Genomic DNA, 24,929 nt, shown 5'->3' with positions numbered 1-24,929 from the left:
CGTTAGCATCAGCAGTGGTACGGATGGCGTCACCTACTAGGTCGTCTTCGACCCGAAGGCGCCGTGCTACGTGCAACTTTCTGTGCAACCGGCACGACAAACGACTGTTTCAAATGCCTAACGGAACTGTGTGACTTGCGCATGGTAGCAACATTGGTCTGGTGCTGTGTGCAACACTATTTTAGCGCACACGTTTCTATACATCATTTGTGAAACCTCGTGAAGCACGGCAGATGCGACCATGTTGTCAACAGAACGCTCACCAATGACCACTTCTAAGGGGCAGCGAAATGCTAAGGTTTTCCGTCGAAGACAAGCGACAATAAACGTTGAGGCCGTGGAAGGCGAGTTCCGCTCAAACTGCTGGACAGGTAGAAATATCAATGCTATTAATGGTTCTTACCTCTTTTGTTCAGTGGGCCACCGTAGAATGTCACTGCCATTTATTGTGCTCAGCGGATATGTTGGGCTACACGCTGTACAGTGAGTTCGCTGTATGCCGGTGTGGTCGTTTTCGTCCAAACAGCTCGTCTTATTTCATGAGAAACCTTGCACTCGAGTTTGTAAATGTTCCAAGTCGACGGGCGAAGAGCGCCTTCCTGGTCAACGACGAACACTATTGGAGTTCTCCTACTTTCCGTTTCGGCACGGTGTGGGGATGAATGCAAACATCTATGTGGTGTTGAATGCAAAAATAGCGGCTTTCAGAACCATGTTATGACACAAAAAGATCACGGACGGCTCCGGAGTGCCATACTGGGAATACCGCGCGAAAGCAGCATAAATTGCTGCCTATAAAGTGTTTCCTGATACACTAACGCGGGTAAGTGCTAATGTGGGGTATATAACGTTTTGCTAGTATTCATAGTACGCGAACTGGTTCAGAGTGCGGACAAACATTTCCAGTTGTGTATTGTCGTTGTGCTTTTTATTTATTGTTTCGTTGGCTGCCTGGTGTAAGCTACGCCATCATTTCTACTAACGTACGCTGAACGTGCATTCCTGTTTAGAAAGCTTTTCAAATGTCCAACTGCGGGCTGTGTATCGATTTAGGTATTGCCCACATTTGAATCGTAACACCAGTATGCTCCGGAGTGTGGGAGCTTCGGTCTCACGTTACAGGGTGAAGGCTTCGCTTGAAGTAATGCGTGTCACCCGGTAGCAGCAACCTTGAGTATTAGTTGTTGAGTGAATACTGTTTGGAAAGGAAACGAATTGACCACGTTGAGTATTTTAGCGTGATGTTAGGCCTAACGAGTAGGGGCAGGCTTAACGTTAGGTGACCCGTGTGGCAGAATTTTGGCGGAGGTTGACAAACCCCAGATGGTGAAGATTAATCCCGAGCCCTCCACAACGGTGTTCTCCACAGCTTAGGGACAGCTTCGGCACGTGAAACCGCAATATTAGAAGGTAGAATTTGAAAGTCAAGCAACCTGGAAGTACAATCCCATGACATGCAAATCAAACTCCGTCCCACTGGGATACCGCTTCATGACTTGGGCGCGATGTTAGGCCTATCATCGGGCTTTTGTATGCCAACGTCGCCCCCTCACTCTACGGCGTGTCAAAATTTTCCCGAGGCAGTTATATCAGAAAAAATATGGAATGGTTTAACAAGAAGACTCAGTTTTAACATTTGGGAAATGGGCTTCTATGGGCTAATCGTTTAGAAGAAACCAGCTGAACATAGAAACAAAGGACTAAATGTCAACAAAAACTGACAGGGACAATGCGGGTCCCTGTTCAGCTGGTTTCTTCTAAACTTAATATGCACCAACTAGCCCAGCAACAAACTCTCCTGGGCTAATCGTGCTTTTTTTATAAAACTAAAGGGAGGACAAAGTGGGACGCATTCTTAGGCGCGCACTGCAGCATTGATAAAGGCTTCTTAGACGCGGAAAATGGCGGCACGAGTTGGACTGGCCCTGACCACTCATTCGGAATACGGTTGTAGCTTCATCAGTTTCTCTCGAAGTTCAGCCTGCCGCATCTTATCCTTGCAAGCCCACCATACTGTGACTCCAGATAAGTGTCAGGAGTAAGTGCACAGACAAAGACCAATAGCTTGGGCTGCTTCCGGCTACTTTAAAGGAAGCCTTGTTATGCACGATTAAGTTCAAAGTGCGCTCAGCCCAATACGACTACCAACAGGCTTTCATTGCGCTCGCCCCGTTTTTAAGAAGCCATTGCAAGTCGTTCGTGCTATAATGGACGAAATGCAAGGCTTTTAGGAAAGCTGTCCTTTCGCGAAGGCGAATTTGCATGAGTAAAGTAACCTCGCGAAAGAGCTTTCTTTAGTGCGCCCTCATTTACGTATAAACAAAAATTACACACGGCACGTTTCTAGTAGTTGATACAAACAAAATACTAGCCCCGCTTCCCCTACAAGCTTTTGGGTCATCGTAAAATTTGCATGACGCTATAATTTCTTAAGTGGTAACCAAAGCACTCTGGGAACCATCAAATGTACGAACAAGCTGTACGTAAAATGGACAGACGTTCTGTATGCGTCTACCAACAGACGTGGTGCAAAACCAGAATACATTCCGGCGTATTAAACGTATATTAATTATCTGTAACGGATATTTTCTACTACCTGTGAATAACACTTTGACTGGCTTCAGAGTGCGCACACTTGTTACGAAGTACGGGCATATATTTCTTGTGGTCTGCAATCCTAGTTCTTCCGCTTAGAGTATTTCATTTATTAGACCATTGCTTCTAAGTGCATGTCCCAGATTGCACCAATTTCAGCTTAGACGAATCCCCGATATCGTCTGTACTGATCGCTGGAATAACGGCAACGGCCCTGTATCAGCCGCGTAGACTTGACACTTTGTTTTGAGATCTTAAAACGTCAGCAGGTACCCATCCATTGAGAAACCCTGAGTAAAATGAGTAAGCGTTCCCATGGGTACCTGTTGACGACGCCCAACCTCGAAGCGTGACGTTAGGCCTACACTCATATGTTTAGGCTAAGTGTTAGGCACGCGTTGAAGTGAGTCTGTCGACGTACTACCCATCCATTGAGAAACCCTGAGTAAAATGAGTAAGCGTTCCCATGGGTACCTGTTGACGGCGCCCAACCTCGAAGTGTGACGTTAGGCCTAGACTCATATGTTTAGGCTAAGTGTTAGGCACACGTTGAACTGAGTCTGTCGACGTACTATCAACGTCACAATGACGCACGTCAAAATGTATACGACCGAAAAGAATGACATCATGCAAAAGATTAGGCAGTTGCATACTCGCATCACTCCCCCTCTCTGCTTCGTACCAGCAAGGGGGGAAGGACGTTATATACAAGAAATATGGGAGGGTTAAAGAAAGAAGCTTTATGAATTAGTCTTCACAAATTATGCACTAAGAATATGCCTCAAAAGATGGCTTAATAACCCTCCCTCCACCCCTTCAATAAAAACTATGCCACCCAGCGGAGCACAACGCAGTTCTCCAGTCTAATGCACTTCACCAAAACCACTGATATTCTTAGTATAGACCACTGATAGATAGGGCTATGCTTAGCCCTAACGTTGTAGGGAAATCAAGCTTATGGGAGCGAGAAGTCGCCGAGCAAATATTTTCTCGAGGTATCTATTTTATGCTGAGAGTTGACAATGACTTTAGGAGCATTACCATTTCAGACGCGGGCATGCAAGGGGTCTTCAAAGGCCTCTGAAGTACACTAAATGAACAAGTGCAATCGTTCGTTGGGTGTTTAACGTCCCCTGCGCCCAGTATAGCTTTTTTGCGTGCAGCGAAAAGCTTACACTTTTGTTGAAAAGTTTGTAGCCGCGTTCCCACCCATTCTTGCATGATTATGGGCTCCGCCATTCAGACGCATGTACGTCATTGATTCTCCCATGTGCATCACGAAGCAGAAATGCTGCTATTGTACGTCTTTTTCGCGCAATTCCGGCGACGAAAAGCACCGTCTGCACAGCATCGGCGGGTCGTGGCATCATCATTGCCTGCTTAGGTCGACTGCACGACGAAGGCCTCCCGTTGACCTCCAACTGCTCCTGTCCTGCGCCGTTCCAGTCCACAGTTCACCCCCGTAGTTCTGTATTTCATCCCTCTATTTTTTATTGACCGTCCCCTTCTAGACCTATATATATATATATATATATATATATATATATATATATATATATATATATATATATATATATCTTGGTATCAACTGTGTTACCGTAATTTTCCACCGTTTGTCGGCTGGCTCGTCTCGCTGCATGGCCAGCCCAAGTACATTTCTTTTACTTTATTTGAACTATGCCATCGGCAACTCTAGTTTGCTCCTAATCCAGGTCGCTCGTTTCTTGTGTCTGAGTTCATATTATTCGTTTCATGGCCGGCTGAGGAGACCTAAGTTTGCTTTCTAATTGTTTAGTAAGGCTGCTAGTTTTCTGCTCCGTATGTCATCAGTGCCATGTGCAGCTGTTGTAGATATTTCTTTTCAGTGATTGAGGTAGCTTACTTTTCATCTCCTGTAGTTAATGAGCGCTTCTTGCAGCACCGTTAAAGCTGTCGCGTTCCTAGGCGTGCGGAAGGTTATGGGGGCAGCGAAGTCTTATCGCCTTCGCTCCACCCCCTTCTCCTACCCCCCACCCCCCGGCAACTCCGCCCGACCTCTTCCCACTGAAGGTCTAACCGTCAGAACGCAGTGCAAACACGAGGAATGGTCTTGGGATTTTTATTCCAATGAGATGGAATTGAAACATATGCAACATATTTCTAAGCAGAAGTTTTTAATTTCATGTGTAACATTGCCAAAGGGAGCAAGTCCCAGCGCGGATTCGGCTTCAATTTCACAACGCGCTGCCGAAAGAACTTCCGAAAGAAATTGTCACAGAAAACGCACGCAACATTCACACAAAGAACGAAAAGAAAATTTCCAAATATAGTGACGTATTCAGCGTTTACAAGCCCGAGAATATACAGGCCAAGGTACAGAAAAGAGCGGCTTAGCATATTTAATTATTAGCGAGCGCAGATGCTATAATACACCAAGTTCCCCTTCCGAATATCCAACGCACAGTTGAGACCGTCTTCCTAACACCAGTCATACTTCGCCCTCCAAATTACAGTTTGGCTTGGATCCCCAATTTTTTGGTGTGCGCCCTGCTTTACGTGGTCGCCTTTCCGGGCTGGAAGTAAAGATCTTTATTGCGGTTCTTCGTCTGTCATCAACGTGAAAACATGCGTGGTCCTAACCTTACTGGATATGCTCGAATGAGTAACTGTATGGGGCAAATTTGGCACCCCCTTAAGATGATTAGGGGGGTGGCCGCCCCCCGCCCCCCTTCCCTGTGCACACGCCTATGCTCGTGTTCGTTTTCATTTATCTCCTTTAGCCTATTACCACGCTTCTCCTTAATGCGCGTCGCTAGGCCAGCACGACGACGGCACGACGGCAACGCCGACTTCCCAGTTCGCACACGACGTTGTCACACAACGCCGATAGCGACACGAACACATCGGCCGATCGAAAGTCCGCTAGGTGTCACTGTATCGCTGACCAAAGACGCCAACACCGATGGGCTGAACCACCGACGGGTCGTCTTGAATCGATCGAGAAGCGAAAACTGCGCCCGGACAACATTTGTGTGCGGTATGGAATGCGGCTCTGTTTTATAATTCTTAGAGTATAATAAAAATGCTGTGGTAAATGGAGCCTATGCAATTAAAAACTAGCGCTATCGCGATCCGTATTTCGGCCTACGATGATTCGGCCTTTCGCTTTGGTGACTTCGCTTCCCAGAGTTGCAAACTGCATGTCCGTGTGCGATGAGCAACGCTTGTAAAAATTATGAGCGTAGTTAAGAGCAGATGAGGAGTTAGGGAAAGTTTAATAAATAATAACAAAGCAATATCGACCAAAGGTAAGAGCGTAAAACGCAAAACAAATGTATGGCAAGCACTATTCCCGCAGGGCGAAATCACAGTCGCATCCCGGCACAGATTTGACATCGCTTTTTTAGCCGAAACAGTGCTGTTCGTGAAGATAAGCTATGGTGGGGGCTTCAAGGAGCTTTCCTGCGCAAGGTCTGTTCAAGAAATATTCAGTTAACCAAGCAGGAATTCTTTAAATCAAGTAGAGACCGAGGGTGGTCTTCAATCTAGCACGCAGGTTATTTCATCAGAACCTCGCTTTCTGTCATTGCGCAGTGTACTCAACCCTCGCGCTCACTCAGTCAACGTCCCGATTTTAATTGCCAGCCGGGTGTTTCTTTCTCGCTTCTTTCCGCGCCGTTTTTAGGTAACGTGGTTTGGGCATAATATTTGTGAATCTAAAACAAGACGTTTGCTTTAAGGGTGAAACTACCACGTTAAACGTCAATGCGTCAGTCAATTGATAGTCACAATTTTTTCATATTGAATCTTTTGTTTTGTATGTGGAAAATTGCATCTGCACTTTCAGAGGAAGAAATACTGATGTGTGTATTTTGAAAAATTGGCATTTCTTTATATAAACTAGTTTCCTTCAATGCCCTTATTCAAGACAAACGGTAGGGGGGGGGGGAGGTGGAATATAAGCCCGCTGCCCTCAAGCAGACCCTCCACATACCGCAGTTCGCAGCCAGTAGCCCGTAAAAAAATGAACGAACAGCCTTTATAGAGAGAAAAGCGCCTCTAGGCCACCAGGTGAAAAAGCGAGGGTGGAATAACTGCTTTGTGAAATAATATGCCAGGTCAACAAGGGGGCAGGCGCGCCCAAAAACTCACACTACTCTTGGAAGACCGCTCGTAATATCGGCTAGAGTGTACTTGTCTAGTAGCTGATAAACGCATGTTCGTGTAGTCGTTTCCTGGAAAGTAAAAGGGGAAGCAGAGGGAAATCGAATGCACGATGCACTCTTAAATGCGCTGTGCTTCACCGTGCAACCTTCGGCTGCTTTTTGTTACGGATATAAATCATTAGTACCGATCGGAATACATCAATGGAATACTGCTACTGCTTGTGTACGCGGGGTCATTGCGTCACCATAACAAATGCCGTATTTACTCGCGTAATGATCGCACTCGCGTAATGATCGCACCCCTGAAGTTTCTCGTCAAAATACGACTTTTTTATTTCCCGCGCAATTGTCGTATCCTGAACTTGCCTCAGCAATATGTCGTATGAGTGCCAAGTCTAGCTGATGATGGCCGTGCTTACGCATGTTTGCTCCTCTTTCAAAGCGGACATGGGTATGTTACAGCCGCAGACTCTCCACTATTAGCGATATAGGCTAGGATGAGTACATTGTTGGTGCAGGAGAAAGTCTCACTAAATGCACATAATATACTCACAAGACAAGGAAAAAAGGCGCTCAGCTTGCTGTGTGGGCAGCCGTGTCTGTTTAATGACCCGCAGAATGACAGCCGCAGCAACTTATTGGTCGACCTTTTCTCACCTCACCGCAAAGTCGTTCAGGCGCATTCCGTAATTCATGAAAACACCGCATTACGCAACGCAGCTGGCGGTGGTCCGTGGAGTGTTTATTAGGTTTTCATTTATTAAGTTTATTATGTTCATGAGACCTATCGTAAAAATTCTGACCTGCAACTTGCTGGCATTTTATGCGCTGAAACGTTTTTTGCGAAAAATTTACCTCGCGTAATGAACGCACCCCCGAATTTGCATCAAAGTTTTGGAAAAAAAGTGCGATCATTACGCGAGTACATACGATACAAGCTCGACACTGGCGCCCACGAGCGGCCAATCAAGCAATAAATAAATTGACGCCGCTTCAGAACGGATGCACGTGCTCGCTAACAAATTTTGAGGAGATTCCTTGGTCATTCGCTCACACATTTTAGACTCCTATATGTGCCAACAATGTCGTCGCCGTGTACGCGCGGTGATAGGGGCGATCTCTTTTCGCGTGATCTTTCAACGTGGTGGGGAAGCGTAAACGTCCCTCCCGTTCCTTCCGTCAGATTTTCCAGCCGCCAGCGGAGCGCAGGATTCCTAAGCAGAATGATAAACAAACGGTGCCAACAGGACCCACAAAGTCAGAAGGCACCGCCCGAAAGCGATGCTGCGGCGCAGAATATCGCAGTAGCGGCCACGCGGAACCAGATCTCCTTGCACAGCGCAAGCGTAGCTGCGCTGTGCGAGGAGGTGGTCGAGACAAGGCAGAAGCGCGGCCCGGGCGACAACAGGATGTTATGATTTGCAGTTGCTTCAACAAACTTCTTGAAGGAAGCGATTACTGGAACAGTGATTTACCTGGAAATGTGAACACCCATGTATCGGCAAAACGTAACAGGGCCCCTTGAAGTTTGCTAAGGGAGGATTGTTTTAGACTAACTTCAAAAATTGATTCATTAACGGGAGAGCGAACAACGGTGCTCAGTTTTTTTCCCTGACGAGCCGCATAAATGTGTCTTCCTTGGCGCTGATGTAGGTGAATTTTTATAAAGTTGAATGTTACTTGGTATATAGTTTCTGGTTTACACTCGATGTTGCTTGAATTTCTTTTATATGTGTTGGAAAGGTTATGCAATTAGGCTTGAAATTGTTTTAGCACCAAAAATGTCGGGTTAGTAATGACCTGAGAGCGTGACGTATTCATCTTAACACATTTCAAGCAATATAGCACGATCATGTAGTTTGTTAAGCAATCGTAGCATTGTGGCGGAAAATGGAGAAAAAAAATCCCCGTCGGCCCTACGCAATCTCAAGTTTCGACATCAGGCTCTCAGCAGAAAAACGCGGATTTCCATCCTAAAAAATAAAACCGCGGTAAAATCGGTCGCCGAAGCTGTAATTATTGCCGTTTTAAACAACACATCCAACAGCGGCTGGAGAATTTCAACAAATTTGACCATATGGTACGTGTTGGAGAGTGCGATGCGTACGCACCAACCTTGTATCTCCCGGATACAAAGACATCTTTCGGGGTGCACAGCGCACAGTTTAACCACTTGAGCCTGAATTACGTGACGTCAGCGTAATGCAGAGGAATGAGTGAACGCACAGCACAGGGATGATTGAGAGCACCGTGATGGTTAAGACAGCGTCGGGAGAAAATCAGAGCAGGAGAATACTGGCTGGGGATGATGAGAAGAGGGAGTAATGAGTGTATGCTCATTATAGATTTACAGCAGAGCGGATAACCGCCACGGTACGGTTTTGCGGTACACACTCGAACCCTCTGCGCGTGCGTGTAACAGCTTTTTTTTTAGCTGTGCACCGGTGCAATGGTTCTTCTGACTACCCGATTCCATTCCAGAAAATTTTCTCCACTCTGCTTTTGCATTCTTCACTGATAAGGCTGTCGTGTTGTCGACACTTGATAAACGACGTAACTGTGGCTCTGAGGCTGCTAAAGCGAGACTGTGATCGCGGTTTTCGCTATAACGCGGACTTGCCCATTATTGAAACAAGCAAAAAGCGCACCACGAAGGGCGCTCCTGTAGTATGTTAGCTCGTAAGCGCCGTGTTATCATCTGTCTGGTTGTGAAGGATTTCTTTGTGCAAATGGTGTGTCCAAGACGCAGTTACTCAAGCAAATGATTTTAACTCGCGGTGGGGTTGACGTATCAGTATTCATGTGCAGTCATATATCATCGCACGGAAATCACTTTCATTACAACTAAAGCTGCACAGCTGCCCTCATATTTCTCTTGATACCGAAGCGATATTGTCGTTCAATGTTTTTCAGTGCTTTTTTTTGTTGGCGTTAAGTTTTCTGGAACGCTTGCAAGACCCATGCTCAGGCTGCCCTAAATGAGTTGGCCGTTATCCCAATGTAAGCTGCGCACTTGCTCAGTGCTCAGTCCTCGGAAATTGCGTGTCCAGCTGATAGAAAGAGTATTCGGAGTTTGACGTAAGACGTTTCTTACGCAACTGTTGTTCGCTGTTTTTTCTAATCGTATCATTGCACTGCAGGACACATCGTAAAGATTTGAGAGTAGTCAGCCCCGAGTTAATGAAGTCGCCGGCTTATTGATAGCCAAACGTATTGGGTAACGTATTGGGTAGCGGAGTAACGCACTTGATAACGAATGTATGCACAGCACTGTGGTTTCGTGTATTGTGCATTTGAAACATTTTCTAACGCAAGGCTTCACTCTCTTTGATGTGGCCTGGCGTTAACCGCAAGCAAATGAGAATTTTAGGTTGCCTTACTCACCTCGTCCACCGAGTGCCCGGCCAATCGTGCTGACGACCCGGGCGATAAAGGAGCCCATGGTCCTACGACCACTAGGGCTCCCGCCGGAGTCAGCGCATCCGCTTCCAGTGCTCTGTTGTCGACTACCACGCACGCACTGCCGGCAGCTGAGCCAACACAACACAGGTGCACAGATCGTGGCGTAGCAAGAGCACTTTGAAGGGTCGCTTTTCCTTCACTGTGGTAGCAGAAAAACAGACGGAGCACAATGCACGCTGACGTGGTAGGTTTCTTGTGATGTCGTTGCTTCTGTCCGAAGGGTTTGGCAAAACTTTAGAGAGATTGCTGAAACTTGCAGCACGAGTACCAACGAGGTGTCACCTGAGGACAAAATCCAAGCAAGTTTTCTGATTTTTCATTGTTCGTAATTTTTTTTTGATGTCCTTTACTGGCCTCTGTGTCACATTTTTGCCTCGTAGAGCCTTCACTTACGAGGCACTCGATAGCAACCTGGTAGAAAGCTGTGTCCTTGAGCCGTCACGGTGAAAGAGTAGATCACTACGGTGATATTACGAACACACCAGCTAACAAGGACATTTGCAGACCAACAAATTGTCGGATAGCACGCAGAAACAAGTGCCTTTAGGCAGCATCTAACTTCTACTGTCCGTTGGCGTGTCTACGGTGCTCGTAGGAAGGGAAATAGGTATTATTGTGCGTTCTTCCTGTACAATGTCATTCTGACCATTTGGTTCGTGGCAATGATTTCACGATGCTCCGAGGGGTTGGCCAAGCGTTTCATAGGCGCACGGTGCTCCGGTGGATAAATCATTACTGATGTATAGACCTGTAGTGACGTCACAAATTAAGATGTGGATGTTACACAAACACCCCTCAAGTGCGAGAATCCCTCAACGAAAAACACAGGATGTTGAATGCGCGGTGGGTGTGGGTATTCTTCAGCTTGAATTGGTGCAGTCTTTTTTTTGCAGATGTTTCGGCCGGAGTTAAAGTGCATCCAGCAGTTACGGAATACTCCGTCGCAGTTCGAGCACTGTTTATGTATCGATGTTTACCACTATGGTATCGCGTACGTTGTGAAGACACCAAAAGCAGCACTAACGAACAATAGCACACGTGCAGAAACAAAACGTTATTGTAGCAGCAGGTGCTTTTCTCTGGCCTCAGAAGGATTTTTCTAACATGGCCTTTTCGTCCAACTAGGGTGTATCTACCTCTGTAAGGATACTGCTTACGGGTTCGAGTCTCAGCTTAATACACGGTGTCATTCGACGCGCAAGCGGACAAGGCATGTCAAAGAACTCAAAGTTGGCTCCACACATACGGCCGGCTTTAGTATCGCAAAGAACTTCAATGAGAGTGCTATATTGAAAGATATTCTTTAAATAGAAGTCGTTGTCAAAGAAAGACTTATGCTTTGCGTTTATCTACTAGTACGTTTACAGGAAACTATCTACTGAAGAATTGTCAACAATAACCTGAAAATGTTACGAGCAGCTGTGGCGAAGCGCGGGTAAAGAAATGGGCTGTGTGGTTGCTTCGTTGTGCGAGGAACGCAAGGTGCGTAGTGCGTTACGTGGCCATCGGCATGAAAGATCTGTGCCGCCGAACCCCCTTTGAGGAGTTCCCATCGAGAAAGGCGGCATTATGTTGCACCCCTTCCGTGTGTCCGAAGTGCTAGCGGCTCCAGTCGCTGGCACGCCAAGGCACCGCACCCATGGACGCGGATTCTTGAATTGCTCCCATGTCCACGTGCAGGATCTGTTGATTCAGAACGCAGGATAACCCGTGCACCTGCAAAAAGTAGGCACTCGTTATATATTTCATTAAGTACAACTTCGTCGAGTGCACGAATTACAGTGTGAGGGGATGAAAGGAAGAAGATACGGGTGCGTGAAACTAAATTTTCATTCTGGGTATTTACCATGGAAACTGAAGTCAGTATGCGAAGATGCGTTATGACACATCCGTTTGCTTTAGCGTCAACCTGAGCGCATTGACGCAGCCACAGGTGGAATCAAACCATGCTTATTTACCGCCTCTGATGAAAAAGATGACAGATGACACACACTCTCCAACGCCTCACGCTAGAACAATTCATGCTTCCGAGACACGATACTTTTACCTCTACCACCCAGCGATTTCATCTCTGAGGCAAAAACGCAAAGGTGCAAACAATACATTTATGCACTGCTTGCTTCATTTCTCCAAAGGTTTCACGTTAGTGGAGATGGCCCGGAGCGTTCGCGTTTAACAATGAGGGCCTTAGTTCTTTTAGAGTTCCCAGTTTACCAAAGTCTCTCGTATGTTCGGGTCCTTTAGGCTCCCTTAATTTCTTCCGCGCCATAACTTATTTACGGCAAGTTGTGTTTTTTTTGTTGGTAATTATAGTTTCCCTTTTTAGGTCCACCTTTGATAGTGTTGTTCATATATATCGGTTTGCTTAACCGTTTGAATGAGCTAACACAACTCTGTGGCACACACGCAAACTCCAGCGTGCAGCTTCTGATATTATTACAGATCACGTGGATATTAATTTACACCGTGTAATTTTGCTTTACAGTCGTTCGATTCTTGTATGCTTCCCTTGAATTCTCTCAGAGAGTTCTGGAGAGCATTCTTGTTCCGGACGGACACCGCACCTTCGTGCGGGACGGAGGCGACAGTAATTATAACATAAACTTCCAACGCTTCGTGACCACGGCAACTTTACAGGCTAGCCCGGAAGGCGCGCAACTTTCACGTTTTGGGTGATGGACGATTCGAGAGGGGGAAAGAGGAAGTTTGGTATGCGGCGTGTGCTATGTGCGTTGTCGTTTCTCCGCAATAACGGGATATAAAAGAACCGCCCGTGCTGAGGCAAAGCCGTTTCGCCGTAACGTCGTGATCTCACGGTGGCTTTTGCCCATGCGTGCATCATCATTTTGCCCGCCAATGCATCATGAGGGCTCCGACGTGCTCCCGGATTCTTGAATTTTCCTCCTGGTCATTGGATGCCCTCGCCTTGAAGCGACGCTTCATTCGTAGCCAGGCCGCCTCCGGACTGCGGTGCATCATCGGCCCGGCCGGTAAATATCGTGGGACTTTCATGTCCTAGATATGCGTGAATTGTTTAAGTTTTAAGGTACTCCCGTGCTACAATTGTAGCCTTCGCTTTGTTAAGTCTCCTTGTTTGTATCGTTCTGTAACGTTTCACTGCCTCGCATTTCCACTTCATTGCAGTTACCTCTCGTCAATGTTCATATTCTCGTACCTGTACCGTAATTCCCTTGATGAAATGTAAGCATCTCCTTGTTTGTTCTCAAATTCAGCGCTCTCGTTCTTTCCGCGATTGTTTCCTCACCAGAGTTGACCCCCCGACCCCCTCCCCTGGGGAGCGCACCTTTAGACAACGATGACACGTTGCGTGCCGACAGGCCAAGACCGACGATCCATGGCTGAAGGTGAACGATAGGATTACAATGCAGCCACAAAAAGATACCTACTATGCACTGCTCGTTCTTGGTCAGGAGTGCTTGAACCTGGCGCTAGACGATCGCTACCCATTTCTATGGTTCTGGTATCAGTATAAGAACTGCATAAACTTAATGGCGTGTATGTAGGGGCGCAGGCTTGGTTGTCCAGTGTTCTCCGTCAGAGTAACTGAGAGAATAAAAGGCACAAAACACCTAAACTGTTGTGGCTTATGTTGTGGCCGCACGAGCGTTGGGTGGCGGGGTGGTGTTAAGTTTGAGACAGAATAAGACAGTTTCTCTGTTTCCAAGTGTATTCTGTTATCGTCATGGCGGAGCCAGCGCTTGGCGACGTTGAGCCATCAATCGTTTACCAGAGCACGCTTGTGGTAGTGAGCGGGCTGGGGGAATTATAAAAGCAATTTGGAAGTTTATGTGGTTAGACGCTGTTTCCTACAGAATATGTGTAACCAGGGCACATTTTATTTCGTGTCTGTTCATCAACTAGGCCTTCGGTGTGTTTTTCAGTAAGGACCGTATATTTTATCCGCTTTTCACAGATAGTTGACACCGTTTTAGTTGATAGTTGACACCGATAGTTGACACCGAAAATAATGACGAATCGTGTTTTTCATCTATAGCTTACGGTTACGTGGAGGCAAAGCAGATGACACGGACCATGGTGGATGATGAAGCGATATATTTACAAGATGAAAAAATCTATTTAGAGGCGGCCATAAGGGAACCCACGCTTGCTGCGCCCCGCACACGTCTCCTTCTGCGCCTTCGTTCCCGTTGACGGTGCGCCTTGGGGCTCTGCCTTGGCGCCATGGGGCTCGTCCGCCACGTCCGGTGACATCACCTCCATCACCAAAGAAGTTACGTGGCGGCCGAGAAAACGAGACGAACGATGGTTACGAATGATGACCGATCTATTTACAGTATGTAAATGACAGACATGGCAGCGCCCAGCCGGGCCACGTGCTACCCACTCCGTCGTCGTCTGCAATGTCGGCGTCTTTTTCTTATTGTAGCCGAACTATTACTGGGAAAGGTATGCAGCGAAATGAGTTTCTGCCCCTCCACGTAATGTAAACGACACCTTACACTCGGAGTGTGTCTTATTTAAAAGCCAAATCAAAATGCTGATGTATCTCTTTAAATGTACGTTGTAATTTTAAATGCAGAGCATTTCAATAACTCACGATGTCATTCGCGTTGACGCCTGTAGTCCGCACCGCACCCCCCCTACTATATAAAAAAAAATACTATCCGGCGCCCGGTTTCGATCCCTCGACCCTGCGGGAGCAACGCAATGTACATGGTAATCTACCCACGGCGCCACAAAGCCGACACAGAATGGGACGCTACGAATGCACCTTATATCGTTGACTCATTCAAATTACTGCTGACGAGCGCTGTCTTGTTAGCAGTTGCCACAAGTGCAACAACATTAACGTAACGCAAACTACCTAACGTCGTGCGCCCCCGGAAATGCTCTGCATTTGATCGTGCCCCTCGCGAGGGGGATGTTTCACTGCGTCTTCTCTCGGTCGCGGGACCCGTGGCGCCATCTGGCGGAGGCGCGGCACAACTCATAGCACTTTCTTTGAAAAAGCGCCTCGAGAGCGCGGCAAATATGAAATAGGGATGAAGCGCTTTCGAGGCAATCCGCCGACGCGGCTGCTTTGTGTACAGAGTCGGCGGCGAGCGTCCCGGGATTCTGGTTTCACCGTCCTACGTGTCACCTCGCATCGATCATGCGCACAAAGTTGGTATACCGTATGTCAGAATTTCACAGTGCATCCCGATTCCTGTCCACAATGTTGTTGAATTTTAATTATGAATTTGTATGGAACTTATCGTGCAGTGATGCCAACATCCGATCATGCAAACGCGTCGGTCTTCCGCAAGAAGCAACTGCCGACTGAGGCGATAGAATACGCTGGGGAACCTCCAGGACTGCCAGGGGGTACGTAAATGTCATTATATGCATCTTTTTTTCAATGTATGTTTGCTTGTGTGACTGCAATGCACCCATTGCCGATGTGTGTCCGGAGCACCGTCAAGCCGAAAATGAGAGGCTTTTTCTCCCCCCCCCCCAAACCTCAAAGCGAAAATACAACTGATTGATTGATTGATTGATTGATTGATTGATTGATTGATTGATTGATTGATTGATTGATTGATTGATTGATTGATTGATTGATTGATTGATTGATTGATTGATTGATTGATTGAAGTCCCGCCGAAGTAAGCAGGCTTGGCTTGTACGCGTAGTCTCACCGCTGCGAAAACTCCCCGTGGTGCGATCAGTCACAGCATTGTAAACGCCGCTGTTGTCGGCGACCCTACCGGCACGCCTGTCTTCCCCACAGCCAGTGGTCTCTTTTTCCTATGTCGTTTGAGGCAGGCCCTGTCGTTGCTGCGTTTTCGATGGTGGCGATGACGTTTCTCCGCGGTCGCTTGATGAGTACGGATGAAATTCACGACAGCAGCGGCAGGCTATCACCAACAGAAAATATTTATTTATTTTACTAATGCCCTGACTGATAAAAAGACGCAACTTGAAAGCGATCAAGGCAATGCTAACGAGAATACACAATAATACTGGTGAGCATGATCCTGATCTCGATTCAGTCTCCATTGCGGCAGACAGTCATGTACCTCAGTGATAGCAGTGCAGCGTCGCCACTGCAGATGAAGTGTGCTTGACACGAAGATGCAAGAGACCTCGAAAATGCCGCTCTATAAGTAAAAAAAAAGGCCACCTTCGCAAATGAGATGCGAAGGCTCATAAAACAGGGGATCTAGTGGCCTTTACTAGCTTTACCTTGGATTTTTCTATGTCTTCCCGTCTTCTCAGTAGATCGTACGCTAATTCCGCCGACCGCACGCCGTCTCTTAATACTGAACACCTGCACCTCGGAGCTTACTTCACGACTGCAGGCGCAGCCAGCTCCCGTCGCGCGCCTCCCTGCCCGAACATAGGCGCCGCGAATCGCACTCCCTGCATCATCTGGTCGGCTCTTTGCCTCCTCACCACACCCCCTCCCACTTCTTGGCCTAGTCTTTTCCTCCTCTTCCCTATGCAGTACACCGGCACAGCCGGAACAGAGCTTCGCTGTTTAAGCGTATCTTCCAGACAAGTTTACAATGCTCAGCCGAAGAGTTCATACGTATCGGATTAATTAGTGAGGCTTTTCCGTTTCCATTTCTTTGCCCACCGTCACAAAACAAAGCGACGATTGTCAGGGGCGCAGTCCAGTATTGTGCACAAAACTGCTGCATCTTTCCTGCCGACAGTTTGATTGATTGATGGAGAGAGCGGCTGTGTCGCTTTCGACGCCACACTTTTCCCCCTGACCTATTGCAATGGCTTTATTGAGTAAATAATGGCTGGTTGTATTGAAATTGGGGCACACGACCTCCTTTTAAATAAAGTCATTCATTAATACATTTATTCACACTCTCTTCCCCTCATCAGCGCTCCCGCAGCTACTGTGCCGCGCACTCTCCCTGTCTTCGCGGCAATATGCAGGGCCGAGCACTTACGCTACTCCACCTTCGCCCTTTCCCATGCCTCACTTGTTGCTGCCGTTTCGCGCAACGTACAACCTACAATGCAATCTACGCAATGCAACCTACAGAACGTTTTTGTTAGGTGGTTTGTTCAACCGTGGTCGCGCCCCTTCCCCTACCAGGTTTCCCTGGATCGGTACTACGCTGTATGCAAGGGATGTGTACAGGGTTAAGGGCAAACATGTTCGCTTTAAAAACGCTCGCTGAAGAAAACTTACCACCCTCCTGGAGCAGCCCACCGTTAATAAATGTTCTAATACATGTGATGACAAAGACTGTCGCTTTATAAGACTACAAATCCGCAAAATACCTAGACTTAAACCAAAGTATTGCTTATCTTGAAATAAAATACAATGTACTCTGCAATTCTACCTAAGCTGGTGCCATTGGCCTTTGAATGTTGGGTGTTCTCGTTTGTTTCTTTGAATATATTTGCTTCTTTGCTGAGAAATTAAACTTACCAATAATTATTTACAGTCTTTGTTATGTGTACTAGTTAGCAGTAGTTCATAAGCCTTCTCACACCCATAAAATGTAGAAATTCGTGTGACTTGTTTAGAAGTAGCTTGGTGCCTTCGCAAACATATTTGTGCAGTGTGTCGAATAATAATGTGACATGTAAACTTATTGCATAATTTTCTGTTATTAGGACAGCGCTGTGACTACTAGTCGCTGCGCCCTGATATATGGGTTTTAATAAATTCTTTTTACCCCCCCAAAACGTAGAAGGAAGGGTTAATGAAAGCTAACTGATTCGCAGGGCTCACTAGCCGCGCCATGGTAGTGACTGCAGTGTAACAGTGCAAATGCGTTGAGTTTTACTAACCAGCCAAACCTGTCTCTCTCACTGATTTATAAGTCACTGCTTATTAATAATATTGACTGCCTGGTAACTTACCGGAAGCTATTTGGCCAGTTTGATGAAAATCAACACAGACGGCTCCAATGGGATCCGGCGACATGAGAGGAGTGGGTTTGATACCTACCGAAACGGCCAACCCGTACGATCACTGACTAGCCAGAGTCACCATTAATAATTACCTGTGTCTTTACATGTCAGTCATGTCAGTCAGTGGGACTGCTTTGGCTGGTTAGGCAAAATTAACATAGACTGTTCCTTTGCAGATGCGGAACAACGCAAGGCGAGGAAGGCCATCTTGGCTGGTGGTAGTCACACGTTTGGACGGATACGATCGAAACAAGCGCCACGGGGGCTGTGGGAAGCCAACGCCTCCGTAGTATCTTCCTCGAACATAAACTGAAAACCCCCATCTTTGAAACGTTGTTGTTGTTGTTGTTGTTGATGATGACCATGGTGATGATTATGATGCTGGTGGTGATGTTCATGGTGATGCTCATGATGGTTTGCGTAAACCAAAAATAGGTACGGCATTTGTCTTAGAGCATTATTCTGTTTCACTGTGGGCAGTAGCAAAGGACTCCCCGCGCGAACCCGCCTCCATCTACTGGTTTCCTTGGAACACTCGCTTTATATTTTGAGCAAATGCTAATGATTGATCTCCGCTATTCAGCCTTGGTAGCCCAGAAGCAACATCGTGGTCTTTGTAGTAATAAGCCTCGGTTCCAGCTCAGCAACGTGAGTTTTTTCGAAGACCCACCAATTCTTTACTGTTAATTGTTCTATTAAGTAAATTCTGCCCGTAATTTTCGTAAACAAAAAACTTATTTGGTATCATCTACGGTGGTTTGTAGGTGGGTCGCAGGCTTTGAACACGCTCGATTAAAATTCTGAATTTCACAGGAAGTGGCTGGCTTGTATCGATCTCGAAACAGAATATCGCCGTTTTGAATCCAGTAGGCTAGTGTTTGATTTCTACTTAAACCGATATATATCCGATTTTCTTTTCCAAGCCATTATACTACGTCAATGCTGACATGTTTTATGCTGTGAATATTTAAATAGAAAGCTGAAAACAAGAAAATATAATGCAAATCCACAGTGGCTACAGGTAAAACCGAGATACAAAAGGGGATCAAACCCAATTTCCCTACCCAAGATCTCAACAGAAAAGGACTTGTGGCTTTTTAGCGGCTCGGAATGTCGGGTGGTAGTTTAAGCGTTATTGATGCTTTATACCTCCTTAGATCTGCATAAAAGAAGCTCAGGTTGAGTTACGAAAGCCTTGCCAGTGTGATGATGAGCCTTGTGAACACTTCCCCACACAAGAAAGCCCTTGATTACATAGAAGAATAGCTTAGAGCTGCTGTGTGTAAAACGTTGGGAATCACTTCGAATTTGTCTGGTGTAGTCCCGGCTATCCTCGGCCCGTTTTATTTTCATGTTAGGGACAGGTGTCGCGGACATCGGTGAGCTGGCGCGGCATGCAGCGTGGCCAAGGGGAGCCACACGGTCGACGAAGCCTCCACGGCCGCTCCAAGACAGAGGCTCTGCAACGAGCCCACATTGACCAAAGTAGGATCGTGCCACAGCCTCCTACAAACACATCAAGTGGCCGCAGGATAACGAGCACGATGCACGGAACAAAAAGAGATGATTCCATAGCTGCCCATGGAAGCAAGAACGTTTGGGCTACGCTCCATTTGACTCATCCGTGTCTACAGAATTGAAGCAGTGCGACCCAGCACACCTGTTCATCTCCATGTAATGTCATTTAAAAGCGGTGTACTTAATAAAACATTGAACAGAACAAATAATTATTTCAGTGTAGTCAAAATGTTTTAACTTGTAATCACGCGGCAAAAACTCACGCTATTGGAGCGATGCCCTATGGTTAGTATAGTGTATTTGGTCATTATGCTTAGTTCAGTTTCTGGTGCTAAGTTCCCGAGGGGGGTCACCTAAATAATGTACTGAAGAAAACCCTAATTTAAGTTTTATGTATTGGTATTGTGCTAAAATGAATCACAGCATCATGAGCATTAGACACGTGTGGAAATCATTGAAAACAGGCTTTTTTTTCTATTCAGTTCAGCGCCAACCTCCGCATCACGCATTATGCGGCATCTCGGTCGCTGATGGATGGAACATCCCAAATTTTCAGCGTCTAGTCCTAACGGTGTGAGCGGTGTTTTTCAATAGCAAGTTTAACGCATATAAGCTCTTAAGGGGCTAAATGACAAAATGACTTGTTTGTAAATGAACATTGTTTCTAAATGAACTAAATAATTGTTTCTCAATGAACGAAATGAACATTGTTTCTAAACACTGCCAGAACTACCATGAAGGCTCAAAAAGCATTTCAATTATGTTACGTTAGGAAGTTGTGTAATATTTAAAAAAAATTGCTTTAGCCATTTACATGCTTTCAGGGTGATATTGTTCAAACTTCCGCATTATTACAAAAGATTTATGAGTACACTTCAAATTTGCATTAGTGAAACCGAACAGTTCACGCAAAACGGTTTACCAAGACTGCAAACCTGCCAGTCTGGCCGTTTTTGTACGCGTGCGTGCCTGCGTGCATGTACGCGTGCGTGTGTGTGTGTGTGTGTGTGTGTGCTCGCGCGTGCGTGTGTTGTGTCGATAGACGAAATGAAATTGCGACATGAGGGCCTGTATTTGCATATACAGTCTAGTCCCCTTGTAACAACATTCTTGGTGCCAAGTAAATCCCATCGTTATTACCGATTATTGTTATATGCGGGTTGCTAAATAAAAAGTCGAAGCAGAGCTCCAAACATTTTATTGGTAAGCAAGTGAGGTTGTAGTGCTACCTATCTGTGGAAAAGAAGCCATACTAGTTCAACTTTGTTTGCTGCACATGAAGCTGTCGCAGATCTTTTTGAAGAGCATTTATGGATGCTTCACCTAGCTGAGCGAAGGGTCCTTGGTGGTAACGAAGTCTCCGAGAGACTACCCTGCATTGGGCCTCCTGCGAAGGTGCTACCCGAGTAGGCTGTGCAACCGCGTCGTCAGAGTTGTCACTACCACCGCTGTCCGCAGCACGTATCCGCGCAACGATCACCTCTTCAGTGAGGCACTCAGACGTTTTCAAAACATCGGCCCTGACGTCTGATCTGCGCAAAAAACGGACGTAGTTGAAGAGGCACCCAGTCAAATTCAAAGCAGCAGGCACGGGGACGGGGCCAAAGCGATGGCATCGGGACGGGTGTTTGGAGGAATAACTGTTCCCCCCCTCCTCTCGCTTACTCGTAAGCAGCGCAGTTGACTCGTTTTCTGAGGGGTGGACGGGATGCGAGTGCATTGGGGCGCATTGCGTCGGCGTGGTTGGCGTGGAGAGCCGGCGGCAGCTCGCATTTTCGGTGCCTGCTGTACGCGATTCAATCGTTATATACGATATCGTGGCACTGGAGCATTGTAATAAGGGGGGTATTTTCCCATGGAAAGAATAAAAAAGCGGACGTTGCCATACCCGTTCAGCGTTACATCCGAAATATTCTAATAAACGGTATAGTTATAAGTGAACTCAACTGTAACCAAATCCGCCTACCTTTGGGGCTATACTCTGCGGTTTGGAATGTATGTTTACAATTTGTTTTCTCTTTCTATTGGTAATTTAAATTGAAGCTATTATAACTATTTCCTCTCATAACTGCGCCAAAATTGCAGTTTTTGTGGTTAAGAAGGGGTTTAAGCCGCGTGCGTTCTTTGGTTCCCCGTTAGTTTCTGTAGGCATAGTAATTTTGCGTTTCTTCGTTTTTTGTTATTTTACTTGATCATTATTATACATTTTACACTACTGTACGAATAAGTTCGTTAAACAACGCAAATTATGCTTTTTGGTAAAGATGCGCGGAGCAAAATAGTTGGTACTTTTGTTCACAATACTCTCTTTCTTTCTGCTTTTTTTCCTAGTTTTTTTTTTTAGAACGTGAGGGCGGTGGATTGGATAGGTAATTTTTGATTGTACTACTTACCTTTCAAATAGTCTAAGGTTGTACGTTTCTTTTCTGAAATTTTTTCGCTCAATATTCCATGTTCCGACTATTATAACGGTCAACTTTGTTTACTTCGCCAGTTTCAGACTTAATTTATTTAGGGGTGTGAGCTCTGCACTCCCAGATTTTTTTCGGCGAAGCTCACATGGTGCAAGCAAAAGATGGCGAAGAGTAATGAAATCAGTAGAACTAGTTGTTTTTCTGAGTAAAAGATACGCCGGCTTCTGAAGCCAGTCAGTTTACTGAAAATACTGACCCATGGGAAATGGACGCAAAGTAGAGAAGCAAGTATGCTGTCAATGCGCTGTTAGTGAAGCTCATGGAGACTTTTCTGCTATTGATACATTTCTGGTATTGATGCTTATTTTTCGGCCTTCAGTAATCACATGATAGCAGGCTATTATGGTCGAGAGTACATTTAAAATGTCTCGAGGCCAAGGGTGTCGAAACATAGCCGAACCGAACCGAAAACCGGAATTGAACAGTATTTTTGCCGGAATGGAACCAGAACCTAACCGTTAATTTTTTTATCCGCTGAAGCCGAACCGGAGCAGAACCGAAAAAGAGACAGCAGTTACTGTTTCACTAAACAAACGGTTCGATCACGCGCTGTTTACGATGTGCGGTCAGTGTCGCTTGGGCTTTAGTTTTTCACGCAAGATCAACTTGTTAACCTCTCACGCCCTGTCCGCATTTAAAGCAATCACAACACAATCAGCACTCTATAAATGCTGGCAACATGGGGAAGAGTAAGCCCACCAATACTGCCATAGTTTCCTGCTGCTGGTTGCGCGGACATTTAGCAAGGCTGAGAGCAAAAAATGACACGCTGTCGGACCCTGCACCCGATATGAAATATCCACTTTGCCATTCCTAAGTTGCGACCACATAGTAATATTCAGGCTGCCAGATTTCCTATGTATTTCACGGGCGGGTAAGTTGAAAAATTCAATAATACCGACTATGTTCTGTTGTTGGTACATCGTTGAGTACCTCTAGGACAGGACGTAAGATAAGGAGGCATAAACGACGGTGCTAACTCACAACTGCTTTTCATTGCGCATAAACACATATGTATACTGCGTACAAACACCTGCGCATGGTAACCCCTCAAAGTGCTGTTCGATAAACACACATAACAAAATCTGCATTTCATACAAAGAACCCCCAATCACCTAGTTAATGCTTTAGATTAAAAAAGAAATTCGTTTTTGTGTAGCACCACAGACGCATGGCTGACACACTTGTTATTGTTCTCTCTTATAAAAATGCTTCCATTATATCTTTTATCAACTGGCGATGGCGCCGCCACGACACAATGGTGTCCTTAAACAGTGGACATTTCAATTGGCTCTTATCTGTGTGGGTCCCGCAATGCCGAGACATGTGCGCAAGGCGAATGTGTTGAAGACACCTCCGGTGTCCCAGGTGTCGAAGGTTAATACACCTACCGGACTGACCAATGTAAATGTTATCGCATGACAATGGCGCTGTGTACACAATTCCCGTGTTGCACGCGACAAACGGCGAAGCATTCTTAACATTGCAACAGCTGCCAGACTTCCGTCCAGACAACTTCCATTCCCCCAAATTGCACAGCTTGCACAGCTATTCGGAGCAGAGAAAGGTTCTGTAACCCCGTGCCGTCCGGCAGCATTCTTGAGGACATGCGATAAACGGCAATAAAAAGGCAATTCCACGTTTTACCAGTTTGGAGTGCGCTGAACTGAAATTGAGAAGTGATTTTGCTGATCTAGGACAATATTCCCAGCAGACATGTCCTGATTTCAAAAACAAGCAGGAGGTCAGGAATTGTAGCTAGCTCTCCATCGGAAGTTCACTCGTGAAATTATGCCCAAGCGCGTTCTTCTTGAAGAATCTGAGCACATCAACCACTCGGCTTGATACATTGCATTTCTCCACAAAGACAAGAAAATCATCACCAGGTTGTGCTGCAGATGTCTGTCAATTACACTTAAAAATTAATATTAAAGAGACAAGCCAGCCTAGAACCAATAAATATGCCAGTTTTCTGTGAATGTAAGCCCCCATACAACTCTGCAATAGTTGACGTAAACGAGAAAGACCGAATTTCTAGAAACGCCCTTATAGGAACCCCGCCACTAAGAATAAGCATCATTTCGCCATTTTGCTTGGTGCCGCACCTCTTCACATGGTTTATCAGTTTATGGCGAGTGATAGAGTAATATACCGCAGATCCTTAATATCGATAAGCGGGTTTCCAGAATTTCTCTCTTTCTTCTTAACGCCAACCTATATAAAGTGGGATGACGGCTTACATTAGCAGAAAACAAGGATATTGTTTCTAGGGTGACTCCTATCCTTAGCAATTATTTTCGCAGTGTAATAGACAGACATATACAGCAACACCTGCGTGGGTTATCCATCAAATTAGTGTGATGCAGTGATGATTTTCTTGTCTTTGTGGACATCTGTAATATATCACGCCGAGTGGTCGATGCGCTCAAATTGTTCAAAGAGTACGGCCTTGGGCTTAATTTCACGTGTGAGCTTCTGACGGAGAGCTAACTACATTTCCTGGCCTTGAGCTTGTTTTCGGAACCAGAATATGTCTCCTCAGAATATTGACCTATGTCAGCGAAGCCGCTTCTAAATTTCAGTTCAGGGCAATCCAAACAGGTAAAAAGAGCGAAATTGCTCTTTTTGAGTCCTGTTTGCATAAAACTTTAAACAGTTTGCAGGCTCAGATCAACACGCTTAACGGTGTTGTTTTTTTGAACACGTAATGCGCTGGATCGCCCAGGAGCTAATAAAAGGTGAGTTGGACAGCGGAATCTCGAAAAGCTCGTTTTATGGCCGAAAGGATGAAAACTGCGGGGATATCGCACATGCACCGTCTGCCGCAAGG

General features: G+C 46.0%; 1 protein-coding gene and 1 long non-coding RNA gene across 2 annotated transcripts in view; both read right to left on the bottom strand.

Moving 5' to 3' along the window:
- LOC144164348 (Kv channel-interacting protein 4-like) overlaps positions 1-10,366 on the bottom strand; it is a 560,797-nt gene extending 550,431 nt beyond the window's left edge. The window contains exon 1 of the mRNA XM_077694863.1: positions 10,125-10,366. Within this exon, the coding sequence (XP_077550989.1) occupies positions 10,125-10,182 (58 nt within the window). The 5' untranslated portion in view covers positions 10,183-10,366. The remainder of the gene's footprint in view (positions 1-10,124) is intronic.
- A 1,099-nt stretch (positions 10,367-11,465) lies between these two features.
- LOC144164100 (uncharacterized) overlaps positions 11,466-24,929 on the bottom strand; it is a 140,037-nt gene continuing 126,573 nt past the window's right edge. Inside the window, exon 2 of the long non-coding RNA XR_013321050.1 lies at positions 11,466-11,918. This is a non-coding gene — a long non-coding RNA (uncharacterized LOC144164100). The remainder of the gene's footprint in view (positions 11,919-24,929) is intronic.

The sequence above is a fragment of the Haemaphysalis longicornis genome, unplaced genomic scaffold (assembly GCF_048455015.1).
Source record: "Haemaphysalis longicornis isolate Haplotype H1 unplaced genomic scaffold, Haemaphysalis longicornis Haplotype H1 scaffold_13, whole genome shotgun sequence".
NCBI classification, from domain to species: domain Eukaryota; kingdom Metazoa; phylum Arthropoda; class Arachnida; order Ixodida; family Ixodidae; genus Haemaphysalis; species Haemaphysalis longicornis.
Note: the sequence above shows the minus strand (reverse complement) of the source record. Positions and strands in the feature narration are given on the sequence as shown.